At 41.3% G+C, this 13,244-nt stretch overlaps 1 protein-coding gene across 15 annotated transcripts in view; it reads left to right on the forward strand.

The window, feature by feature from the left end:
• nfixb (nuclear factor I/Xb) overlaps positions 1 to 9,191 on the forward strand; it is a 194,280-nt gene extending 185,089 nt beyond the window's left edge. For all 15 annotated transcript variants that reach the window (XM_036148488.1, XM_012857753.3, XM_012857762.3 and 12 more), the window contains one exon: positions 1,911 to 9,191. In XM_036148488.1, coding sequence (XP_036004381.1) covers positions 1,911 to 1,925 — 15 coding nt within the window. In that variant the 3' untranslated portion in view covers positions 1,926 to 9,191. The remainder of the gene's footprint in view (positions 1 to 1,910) is intronic.
• Positions 9,192 to 13,244: the final 4,053 nt, after the last annotated feature.

Here is a 13,244-nt window from a genome sequence, read left to right on the forward strand (position 1 = left end):
AAACCAGTCCAATAAATCAGTACCTGGATCTTTAGTCAATTCTACAGTGAACAAAACCACTTTTTGGCTTCTGATTAACATTATTATTCATAGTTGCTGCTAACAAGAGGCCTTATCTTTCTTTCTTGACATTGGCTAATCATGGAATTCTGTGCAATAGCTTGTCAGGCTCAAACTCATCTCAGATATTCACACCTGTTGGTAAATTAGGGGCTAATAAATGTCGACTTTTGCAAATGGCTGTAATAACTTTCCTTTGCCAAACGTCATCCACACAAAATCCCATTTGTGTAGGCTGTGGGCTGCATCAGCCCGCCTGATGAGCTGCAACTCATCAGGCGGCTCTGTAACGCTGCCAAGACTTTAGTGAACTTTTGGGTTTTGCCACAGCCTGTCAAAGACGCAAGACTGCATCTGATTAAGTTATGTGTTTTTGTTTGTTGTTGTTATTTTTTGGACAATTTATCTCCATAAGTCATAAAAATTCCTGAGATATAAAGAAAAATCAACTGATATGAAATGGTACACGAGTATGACTCGGCTTGCTCACGGGTATGAATTTGGAGAAGGAATGGGTGAAACCAAAGTGTTTCTGTCGTGGAGCAGGTTGCAAATTGTCAAAGGGTGAACATTATAGGAGCCTCTTCTACTACAGGTGAGGAACTACCTGTATTACCTGTTTAAACTATATGGAAACATGCTTTATACTACTATCAACTTTTTTACAGATTTTCTTTTAAGGGTTCGTGATTTTAAAAGTCATCAGAGTTTTGCTTAAACTTTATGGGACATTACATTTAAAATCTTCAAAGTTTTCTTTTTAGAAGATCCTCTGATTTGAATTATTCAGCTGATCTCCATTTTTCACATAACTTAGACCTTCCGAGACAGATTTTATTTCACTGATTCTAATTTCTCTTTATGAACTTATTTCAAGAAGAATTGTTTTTGTGTAGTCAAGTCGTGAGCAACTATTAGCAACTATTTCTGTTAGGAGCTGAGACAAATCCCTTTTGTGTGTGTAAGAGGAGTGTTGGTAAACAGTCTTATTATTATTTTAACCAAAGATAAAATTATGTTGATATTCTAAACTGGTTTAAGGATCGTACAGGAGCAGTCTAGCATCAGCATTAGTCTCTGTATAAATTTTATAGAGAATATACAGCTTTACCTAAATTCTGAGATTTTCAAAAAAGATAGCAACATTTTTCAATTCCAGTATGTTTAGAGACAGGCTGGGGTGGCAGGGTAGAGCCACTTTGCTGTACTCTGTTTAACCTGTTATCGGCTTAAACTCTCGTTCTCTGTCGCAGCCTGAATGACTTGACTTGACATTTAAACATCTTGCCGACACTGAAAATAAACCTTAAGCTTTCTTTACTGTGCATCAACACTAAAGAGTGTTGCTTTAACCGTAACCTAGCAGCTTTTGGAACGATGTGTTTACTGATCAAAAGAAATATTAGATTTTGGTGTTTCTGACTGAAAAAAAACCTGCTAGATTACCATGACCAGCAGGTTTGAAGACTAATGTCAATCATTAACCTCAAACCGCTACACAACCAATATCACCAATGTTGGCCACTAAAGCCTGTTGATGCATTCTCTACACATACCAAGGACCATACTGTAATCCTTCTGCTGCCATCTAGTGGTCAGAGCTGTGCCCATTTATGTTTGCTGACTTGCAAAGTAAATAGCGAAATTAATGTTTTAGTTGTCATACATCAGAATTAACAGTCTTCTTAATTTGCAATCTGCTTGATGGCAAAAACACAAATGCCATTTTTGTTTAATTTTAGGTAAATTCTGTGGTTAAAGTGTTGTTTGGACTTGTTTGAGTTTTGCACATGTTCAGAGACCAAAATAACCCCATCTCCTTTTTCCCCTTGTTTTTTTTTCTCTTCCAGTCTTGGTTCCTCTGACAAAATCTGTGCACAGACCAGCAAATAGAAATCTTTCTTTACTATTCAAAATAAGAAAAAAAAAAAAAGGAACAGAGATACAACCAGCAGGACGACAATAATTGTCTTACCAACCTCTCGCCAACCCGCCGACCAGCCCTGACAGTATGTCTCATCTGATATGAAATATAATCAAGCAACGCAGGAAATTACAGTCGCATGATGCTTGTAGAGGAACCCTGGACACATTCAACGCAGTCGGAGGGAGGACCTGATTTGGGTGAGGAGGGAAAGACGAATGGATGGACTCGCAGGATGCTAGAAGGAAGCCGGAGGCTAGGACAGCAGTACACAGGCCTCCCTCACGCCACCCAAGCACAGCAGCGATGCAAGAGCAACAAAAAGGACGTGGGGGGGGCGGTTAGCTTCTCCTGCTTCGTAAGGACGCATTGTGAGCAAATGGCAACAAATAAATAATAATTGAACTGCCCAGCAATTACGCATTCAAGCTACGAAAACCTAACCCACGACGAACCCAAAAGCCAATCAGACGGTGGGTGTCCAGTGCGGACCGCAGCCCACGCGCCTGCGACGCCATCGTCGGCTGTAACAAAACCCGATTGGCTCCTTTCACCCTGCCACCAATCAGCAAGCGACCATGCCAAACCATATCTTGATTTTGAAGTTGCACTACAAGCTGAATCAGTTAACACTAACCCTAACGATGTGCACTATTTACCTACAAGGCATGGGGGGTAAACCACACTCGCCTATATGATGATTACGTTCTACGAAAGGAAGCAAACCACAAGGTACAGGAAGCCTTCACGTGTCCTCGGCCCGTCATGGATCGGTTCGGCCAATCAGCGGCCTGCCCTTGCTCACAAAGTTCTCAGTCTGTGTGCCATGACTGCAGGATTTCTCGACTTTTAACTCATAATATTTCTATATGTGTATGTAAAAGCTTTCCATTTTTAAAACGCGATAAGCTCAGAAAACTCCCTCCACAAATGATGCAATCAGTGTCGCAGACACTTTGAAATTTTTTCAACGCTATCGGCAGCAGCTATGAGTTCCCCATCTGCCCCTTTTTTGTAACGTAGATGAACGCTCACTAATTTTCCCTCGCGTGTTTTCTTATTTGAATTGACTCTTTTTTCGGATTTGTACTATTTTCTAATTGTTTTTTTTTTTTTTTTTTTTTTTGTATTTGAATGGCAGCACCTTAAAGTTAAAGAGGAAGAAATGACGTGTTGGGGCAAAGAACCCGGAGCGGCTGGCTAACCCCGGAGGAAATAGTGCTTGTAACATCTTGGGAAATATGCCCTCCTGCTGTTTTAGATGTGGAGATTGATATCAAACCCATGGGAAGCTACGGTGAGCAGCTGCTTAGACAAGCGTTAAATAATCAAAACCGATCCTAGTTATTCTTCGGATGTTTTCCACGCAAACATTAGCATCTCGCAAAAGACCTAACTAAAGGCGGCAAACACTTTTAGCATGAGACGAATTTACAGATTTGCATCGCTTTCTGGAACGATTGGGCACATAAACTATATGTAAGAGACGCGTTAAACTCCTCCACTGTCACTTTGAATTTATGAGCATTTAGCTGTTTCCAACTTGGAATTTTTGCAGCCAGAGGTGACGACGTTGGACAAAATTATGAAAATGGAGAATAAGTTTAAAGCTAGACTGGACAAAAGCATGAGCTTTTTCTTATTATTATTTTTTTTAAATATCTGGAAAATGATGACAATCACTCGCTAGAGAAAAAAGGGAATCCAACTGTAAATATGTTGGAGCTACTATTTGTGAGAACTTGACTCATTAGAGATCGCTTGAAACACGAACCTAGAGTCTACAGGTATTATTGCACTTTAATTCACTCAGCATTTACTTGACATTTTTTAAGCTGAAGACTGATTTTTATAGTCCATTTCCACGTGGAGGTCAGAATTGAAAGGTTCCAAGTGGGGAAAAAGAACCGGGTCCTCCCAAACCCCAATCTAGAAGTCCAACATGGCTGACATGCATATTAAATGTGATTGTTGCAGTCACAATCTGCACTTCCAATGATTTGTATAACCTGTTAATGGAAATTTTACTAGTGTCTGGACGTTCAAAAAGGTAAAAACAAAAAAACATTGCAGTTAGCCTCACAGTGGAGCACGATCCCTAACATTTATAACACCATTGATGGTTCAAGAGCAGCTAATATCTTAATTGATAGTTAATAGATGGTAACCTTCCTGGAACCTCCATGTAACATAAACCCGCCTCTAGCTAGCCTAAAACTGAAGCTAGCCGCTAGTCCAGGCCTTAGCAGCCTTTTCAATCCTAAAAGAAATGTGTGCCCTCGCTTCTACAAAATAATTTCTACTTGGTCACTGAACAACTTTTTTTTGCTATTTATCAAAAAACTGTTTATTCAATTCATTCAAAATGAATGTTATTTGGATTTTTGACCAACTAAATTTAAGCTTTAGCAATAAGGGGGCACTTGCAGAATGAGGCCAGTTAAATGACTTCTATATGTGTGGAAAATTAAGAAATTTTAGTGAATATCTTAAAGTGCTAAGGCAAGGAAAAGGACCTTGTACCATTACTGTGATCCAGATACTCCATAAAAACATTCGAGAGAACTGCATAACTCTTTGCTAATGACTTTATAATTAAAAACATTTCTCATTTGTTTCATCATTTAAAAATGGCATAGAGCCCACTTCTACCTCCCTAAAACGGGCCCAGTCTCAGAGAGCTGATGGAGTTTTACTGCAAAGGGAGGTAGAAGGGTTAGGGTGCCTGCCCTTTCTGTCAGGTAGACCTGACTAGAAATACTGTTCTCAGCGTTAAACACAGGCTGATCATTGGCGGCAGGCAAATAAACACCAGATTCTGTGGAAAGACCACCTGATGGAAATGTGCAGATACTTCAAAGGTTCATAGAACGCCTTTCTGCATAAACCACTAAGACATCTCTGAGATCGGAACTGTATTAGGACGGTGGAAGCTCGTACTAGAAACGTAGTTTTAAGTTGGATTTGAGTTTATTTTGCGATGTGACTTTTAAGGTAAAAGGAAGACACTTAAATTCCACTGCTTGTGAATGTTTACAACAATTGGGTTTCAACAGAGTCAGGTTAGGGTCAGGTGTCTACAGCCTTCTAAACCTAACGTGATCTAATAGCTGCCAACTGTAGCTTCCTGTTAATGTTATCACTTTCTCCTCCAGCAATCAAAGAAGCATATTGTCCCAAGTGTACTTGTTTTATTGACATGATTTAATTGTTCTACTACCAGAAGGCCCTTTACTGTAGAAAAAAATAATAATAACCAAGTGGGGTTTTGACAATCACAGGATTTTTGTTTTGTTCTGCAGACAGACAAGCTGAACCAACTAAATTAACAACAAAAAAAAACAAATGCACCTATTTCAAGGTCTAGGTCTCGTTGGGTATATCTAAAAGAATAAAAAAAAAACTGAGAAGGAAAGGTAGACCCTTTTATTTTTTTTCCTCCACTCCCTGTAAGTTTATCCCGTTGTTTACACTCCCAGACAGGCTGCTGCTCCAAGAGCTGAGGGGCCCACACTGCGGAGCAAAATCAATATGTCCCATTTCTGGCTGTGTTTTTAACCAAGGCCTACGAGGTCAAGAGTCCAACGTGCGTGCCAGTTTGTCTGTCAACGCCCGTGACAAGAGCTGAACTTCATAGTTGTCACGGCTGCACCCCAGCACACACCAGCATCCCCCCCCCCCCAGCCATTGTAAATGGAAGAGCCCTCATAGATCAAATAACTGCACTGATACAATCATGCCAGCCAATCTTATAAGTCTCTTTTTTTTATATATAAACATGACAGTTGATTGATCACTACTTAGTGTTGCAGATCAGCTGACACACTCATTTTTACCCATTTTCGATCAGATTCATGACAACCGCTCAGTATTAAAGCCACCCCCACCCCCTCCTCCCTGTACAAGACAGATTTCAAAGGGAAGTCTTAAATCCAGACAATCTGTGGAGGCCTTTTACGCTTTCAGTCATGTTTTATACAGATAAGCCCGCGCACGTTCTCCCGTCAGTTAGAAGTCAAGTCCAACCACCCATCCAACCTCACAAAATAACTGGACTGCCTGGCCGTGTTCCTTCGCTGCAGGGAAACCAGCCGTAGTCGGCCGACTGACCGGCGACCATCTCATCCGCTTCGTAGAGAGGACTAGCTCGGCTGAAACAAGGCGTTAGGCTGATTTCTTTTTTCGAATCAAAGGAAGTGCCTCTGTATTCCCATTATGCAATTTGTCAAACATGAATTCAGGTTGTTTTTTCTCACATATAAGCTATAGTGAATGGTAAAAAAAAAAAAAAAAAAGACGTGTCAGGAGGGGAATGGAGAAAAAAAACAATGACAGCTCACTAGATAATCTCAAGCATCTTTATATATATAATACACTTTTATATATATTTATAGATATATACTTTTTTTTTTTTTTTAGTTTGCAAGATAAGCTCTCTGTGGCAGTCTAGTTATTTTTTGAAGCATGGCATACATCGCACAGTCATAGGATGCATCTGGAAGTGGCGAACCGGAGCTCGAGTACCAGTGTCTAAGCCCACGGCCGTTCGAAAGGAAAAAGGAAATCCAGCGCAAACCCATCAGTAGAGACGTAGACAAAAGTATCGCTTACAGTAGATAAGGATTCCAAATTAAAAGAGCAGATTTGTTTTTCTTTATTGTTTCGATGGGAAGTATTGTTCTTGAAACTAAATGATGTATGTTGATTGAGCCATGTGCAATGCCTTGGTAGAGGAGTTGTGTTTGTTAGAGATTGTTTGAGGGTGTCATGCAAAAAAAAGAAAAAAAAAGGAGGGAAACCCTCTTAAGATCTTTTTTTTTTTTTCTGTTTGTTCGTTTGTTTTTCAAGTCCGCGTGCTCTGGGACTCTAAATACACGGGCGGTGAGATAAAAAAAAAAAAACGTAAAAAAAAAAAAAGTTTGGGGGACTATTTGAATTATTATTTTTTTTTGTTTCCTTTTATCACTTTTTCAAGAAAAGAAATTCGTTTTTATTGACTTGTTTTCGAAAATGCGGGAGTTAAAGGAACCATTTCGCAGCTCATGAAATATATATCATTATGAAAACTGGTGCTTTCGTAAAGAATAAAGTACATTCAGTCTCTATTATACATAAATAATAATAAGCAAAATTAAGTGTTATCATAAAAACTAATTTTTAGGAAAAACATGCATTACTCTATTTCTTTGTTTGTATTTAGCGGGGAGAGGGAAGGGGGTGTTCGTTGTACGAAAAAGGGGGTTGTAACAAAAGGCATTTTTCCTCTCCCAAACCCTTGCAACACGGCAGAAAGAGAAAAAAAACACACACACACACACACACATCTTCTTGTAAAAACCTTGTAAAAATTGTCCTTTGTTTCCTGCGAACTCTATCCTACCTACCAGTGATCCTAACGTGGGACAAAGACAAGATCTTCCCAGATTCTGGGAGATGCACAAGTCTGGATTCCTGTTCCTGAACGACAACAAAAAAAAAAGAAAAGAAAAAAAGACAAACATGCTGTAAATGATGATGTCTGACAGGATGTTTTTCCTTTGTGGCTCGGTTCGAGGGTCGCAACAACGCGAACCCTGTCTCCCCCCCCCCCCCCTCCCACCCATGAAAGCCCCAATCCCCTGAACACCCACCAGCTGTAAATGATGATAAATATTTGTTTGGTGACGTAGTGTTCTAGACTCAGAGCATCTTTAAAGGTTGTCCCTAAAAAGTGCCTTTTGTTCACAGATTCCATCTTGTATTCCTGAGTGCCCATCTCAACAGAAAATAAGTCCCCTCCCTCATATTTCTATATCTTTCTCTTCTTCTTCTTCTTCTTCTTGAAGCTTTTTCAAGCTGTATACATAGTACTAAAGGAAATTGGTGTGATTTAGTTGCTCTTTTTATTGTTCAATACTTTAGAAAATCTGGGGGTAAAAAAAAAAAAAGTTTGAAAAGGACAAAAAAAAAAAGATCTTCTCCGTCTTGCTTCTCTTCCTCTGTATCTTGTCGTCTGTTTATCTTGGACACTGGAGTAGTCTGTAGCTGCGTATCCTTCTCTCTCTCCTCCCCTTGCTTTCCTCCCTATTCTCTCTACAGCGGGGTTTAAAAAAAAAAAAAAGGAAAAAAATGTTTTAAAAAAAACAACAAACAAAACGAACAAAAAAAAAAAAGAATACGCAAAGATTTTTTTTGTTTTTTTGTCTGAGCGGAATGCAATTAGCTCACATGTTATCCTTGTCTGTACGCTTCACATTGTATTACCATACCCATCTTCTCCAGCTTCTCCATTCAACAGCTAATGTAAGTGAACAAGTTGCACCACGAGGCTCTGGGCGGGGCGGAGGGCACGGCGGGATGGAGGGAGGGGGGGGGGGGGGTCATTTCAAATCAATCAGGGTGCGGGGATAAGAAGTCACCTTTGTGATAGCCGGGAGGCCCGCTAGTATAGATAGATGTTACTAATCCGTTACTCAGAATGTCCTCGTGTCTCTGTTGCTGCATATCTTGGGCAAATGGAGGGATGACACCTGATGTATTGACAGAAAAAAGGGGACGCTTAGCAGCTCGGCGTGGTCGGGGCTCACATTTAGCCCAATTAGCACAGTTGTCACACCTCGCTGTGCAATACTCTGACTTGTCAGCATGAAGTGTCCTGGTTTCCAAAAGCTGTCGCTCGGGCTGCTGGGATGGGATGCGGAGGCGGCCGTCGGTCAGTTCTGCCCGCCGCTCACAAAAAAAAAAAAAGACATATTTATGCAAATTATCTCAATAGCTTTTTGGATTTTTGCAATCAGGCTAATAAACAATCGATAAGAAGCCATTTCATAGACACACAGGTGGCAGAGAGCGCTGCGTGCGTCTCTTCTAAAGCATCGGCACCAGCCCTAACCGTCCGCTGTTTCTGTCTTTATTATTTTACACATCTTCTTTCCAACACGTTTTGGAGGACTCCATGACTAGCTATTTAGTGACTGAGCCCCCCCCCCCACAGCAAATAAAAGCCTGCCTGGTTATCCTTTGACTTCTTACCCAGTTCCATGCCAGGGCGGCCCTCCCTTCCTCCAGCATCTCCACGGAGCAGCATCCCGTCCTCACTGGTCCCCTCCCAGAGCCCGTGGTGAAATGCATGTGTTAATTACAGTTTCTTTTCCATAATAATAATAAAACGCAGTTTGTAAAGAGCAATGCCTTTACCTGATTGAATAAAAGGATGTTCTTGACTGTACCCCTGGTCTGCCGTCTCTGATTATTACTGGACAGGGGGTGGAAAGGAAAAGCTTGGTTTATTTTAACTTTCCTGGATGACAGCATTCAGGTGGACACGGTCAGTAATCGTAGTTGTTGGGTATTCAACCGATTTAAGGACTCGTCTTAGAAAGGGAGAATATTAGCAGGTGTAAAGCCACCAGTCTTCTCAGGAGTGGACAATTCATAAAATGCAAATCTCAGACTCGGCCTTTTCGAAGTTTGACTAAAAATGTTCAAGATCAGCTTTATTGGCCATGTTTCTACACCAGCAAGGGGTTTGACTTCAGTGTCATGACCTCTCAGACGCGTCAATATAAATCTAGAACTTTGGAGGATGAAAAGCGAAGGTTGAACCAAACCAGACGAGGATGGACGAGCGCAGGAGAGTCTGAGCGACGCTGGTGTAGAAGATGACCAGCAGGATGCAGATCTCCAGCTGCTGCGAGGAAGTACGACTTCTGCCGGTCCTTCTGTCAGACAGGGTCCACGTGGGAGGAGGAGCGACCGGATCCGGAGAAGAGGTGGCTCCTCCTGAGAATCTGAGGTGGTCCAAAGCAGACGCTGGTGTTGAAGATGGTGAGAGTGGGAGAGTGGAGGGCATTCCCCGCCGTCCTCGCCACAGTCCTGAGGTGAAGTCTAAATGTTCTCACTGGACCGGTGGAGCGGCCGATCACAGTGGTGTTGTCAGCAAACTTCCAGAGTTTCAGGCAATTTCTTCAAAAGAAACATAAGAGTCAGTAAAAAAAAAAAAAAAAGACTCACTAAAAAGTGCACAACATCATAGCATAAGTTTGCAAGATGGAGATGTTTGCCATAATGCAGACCACTAGATTTGCTACAAGATGAAACAGTGTCAGCTGTCCAGCATGGTGGTGGAGGTCTGAAGGCAAGGCAAGTTTATTTATAAAGACCTCATTGGGATGAAAAGATGTTTGTAATGTGGGGTCCAGCTGCTTTTGGTCATCTAAGATGCGACAGGGCGTGTGTGATTTTCATTTCACAAACTTTGCACACAGCCATGTCAAGTTCCTACCTTCCTGGGACACCGCAGACAAACCTACCGCCATAAAAACACAATCCACCTGATGCTCTTTATTGAGTTCGCAAGCCAAAGAAACTCATTTCAGAGAGCTTCTAAAAGCTTCTTAATAATGTATTTTCTACATTATTAAGTTTCTCTGTCTACATGTCTCATGGTATTCCGAATTAATGGACATCCGGTTTATTTAGGGATTGTGGAGAAATGCCCATCAGACGATAAACTGGCTATTGATAACGAAAATCAGAGTAATGTCAGAAAGCAAACGAATGAAGTAAATAATCAGCATGTTCAGATAGTGAAATAGCCAAAACCATCTGCTGGACCTGGAGATGTGCAGAGCAGTGCAACACTTTCATGTCATGAAATACTCTTTCTATGGTCAGGATGGAATGTTTTGTTTTTAGAAGAAAAACTTTTTTTTTTTTAGATCATATTAAAGTTCCATTGTTTGCTATCAAATGAATGTAATATTCGCCAAGATCTCACCAATTTATTTTTGTTCATTTAAACTATGTCAGTACTTACTCCATATTGTGTGTTTTGAATTTGATTGAATCTCTTGCGCTTCATCCGTTTGTCTTTGATGGCATTTTTTGTTCAGAGGAAAGCTCCTTAAAGAAACGGGTTTTACCCCTAAACATAGATGGATGCTGCTTACTGTGTTTTGTTTTTAGAATCCAGCCTAAGTTCTAAAGAAGTGCCAGATCTCCCCACTAGAGGTCCTCCTGATCAAACAGCTCTGATTCAATTCAAAAATACTTTGTTCATTGCTTTATACACACAATGATGCATCTCAAGCATTTATTCCTGTTAATTAGGCGATTGTGGCTTATAAGCACGTAGTTCGGTTTCTCAGAAAATTGTATGTCACATGAAAGCAATTGTTTTATTTATGTTTAATATAAATCTGTTATGGGGGACACAACCCTGGGGTAGACTGCTGATTCGACACCCTCTACAAGAAGGGTTAACCACAGTAGGTCATTGCAAAAGAAGCTGGTTCACGGAAAGTTGAGTGGAAGGAAAACCGGGTGGTCAGCCCCACTTGGGCTGATAGGATGACGGCAGCTCATCCAGCTGCAGGGGAATTAGCTCGGCCAACAGCAGGACCGCCACGCTGAGGCTGTCCAGCATTATTGCTTTGAAAGGTACGGGGACACCCCTCAGGACATTTCATGTGCAGCGCTGACGTCTTCCCGCACCAGCAGCTTGGTCTCATCCGGACGGCATCATGATGGGAGACACTTTGTGAAAGAGGCAAATTTCAGAAGCAGCGTACCTAGGCTGAGGAAAAGGACGGGACAGCTGCTCAGTGCTCCGTGTCCTGTTTTCAGCTGAAGGGACATTTAGCGACTCAGAATCAAGCTGCTTTACATCATCCCACATTCCCCAAAGGTGCCAGTACAGTGGTGCGAGAAGTGTTTACCCCCAACAGATCCCTTCAGCCTTTGCTTCTCTTCTTTTTGTGACACTTTGTTTGAGATTAAACTTATTTCAATCATGGATAAAGATAAACTGAGTAAATACAGAAAGACATCTTCAAATGATTTCATTCAATGAGGAGGAATGAAATCCCAACTACGCTTTTTATAATAGGAAAGTCATTGCACCATAAACCTAATAGCTAGCTGTGCCACCATTAGCAGCAACAACTGACATCAAGCGTCTGCTATAACTGAAAACGAGCTTTAACGTCAGCACTGAGGAAAGCTGGCTTACTCTGCCCTGCAGAAATGTTTTAGTTCAGCGTTAGAGGGATTTCCAGTACGAGCGGTTTAAGCTCACACTACAGCATCTGAAATCGTTTTAAGTCCAGTCTACGCCTCTCCAACACTTCGTTATTTAGATTTATTTTTTGGATCATTCAGATGTGACGTTGCTGCTGTGCTTTGGATCGTCGTCCTGCTGAATAAAGCAAGCGTGATTGGGTTTGTGGTCTGGATAGGAATTGTCTCGCCGGTCCACTGAAGATTTCCCCCAAACTCTCAGGGATCATCAGAATAATGTGGAGGAAATGTGAGACGGCCTTTGGGTTCTCTTGGGTCAGCAGTGGTTTCTGCCTTGGACGCCATGTTGTCCAGTCTCTCTTTCTCTTTGTTGGATCATGAACTCTGACCCTAAGCCAGACCAGAGAGGCCTGCAGAGCTTTAGATATTCTGAGACCTCCTGGTTGGGTCCATGTGCTCCTTTGAATTTTACAGATGATGTGTTGCTTTTTGAGATCGTTCAGCCATCAGAGAGGCTCAGTTTAGGTTATTCATTCTAATCTGCAGGTCAGGGAACAAAGTTTTTTTTCCCCTGACCTGTTTTTTTTTTATTATTATTCTATTAGTTTTAAATTTTTCTTGTTTTTTTATCTCTTTGTGGACCACGAGTCTGTTGAATAAAGCAGTCAATCAATCAAAGTCTGGAGCTGACTGGGAAATTCAGCTCAGCTGTCTAACAGTTATTTGGATTTAACAAAACCAAAAAAAAAAACTTATTGTATTTACTCAGGTTATCTTCATCCTGTTTTAAAAATTATTTGATGATCTGAAACATCAACCTGGGACCAAAAAAACCAAAGGTATATACTTTTTCACAGCTTCTGTGACCTTTGCATCCCTGCGCTGAATTGGCCAACACACTGGCCTGACCTAAACTCTGTGGAGAACCTATGGGGTACTGGCCTGAGGAACGAGGCACCAGAACCAACAATGCAGACGACCTGGAGGCAGCTATCAAAGCAACCTGGGCTTCCTGAACACCACGCCACACTGATGCAGGAGTTCATGCAACAGGAGCCCAGAGTGGACACACTGCACAGTAGGCCCACGTCTCTGTAACACATCTTTCTTTTATTGGTTTTATTAGAAATTCTAATTCTGAGCGACTGAAATTTGGGGTTTTATTGGCTGTAAGAATCGTCAAAATGAACACCATTGAAATATTCCACAGTGTTGCGAATTTAAAATCAGTTTCAGAAGTGAATTACTGAGAGAAGGGAAC

Source organism: Fundulus heteroclitus, chromosome 16, assembly GCF_011125445.2.
Source record: "Fundulus heteroclitus isolate FHET01 chromosome 16, MU-UCD_Fhet_4.1, whole genome shotgun sequence".
NCBI lineage: Eukaryota > Metazoa > Chordata > Actinopteri > Cyprinodontiformes > Fundulidae > Fundulus > Fundulus heteroclitus.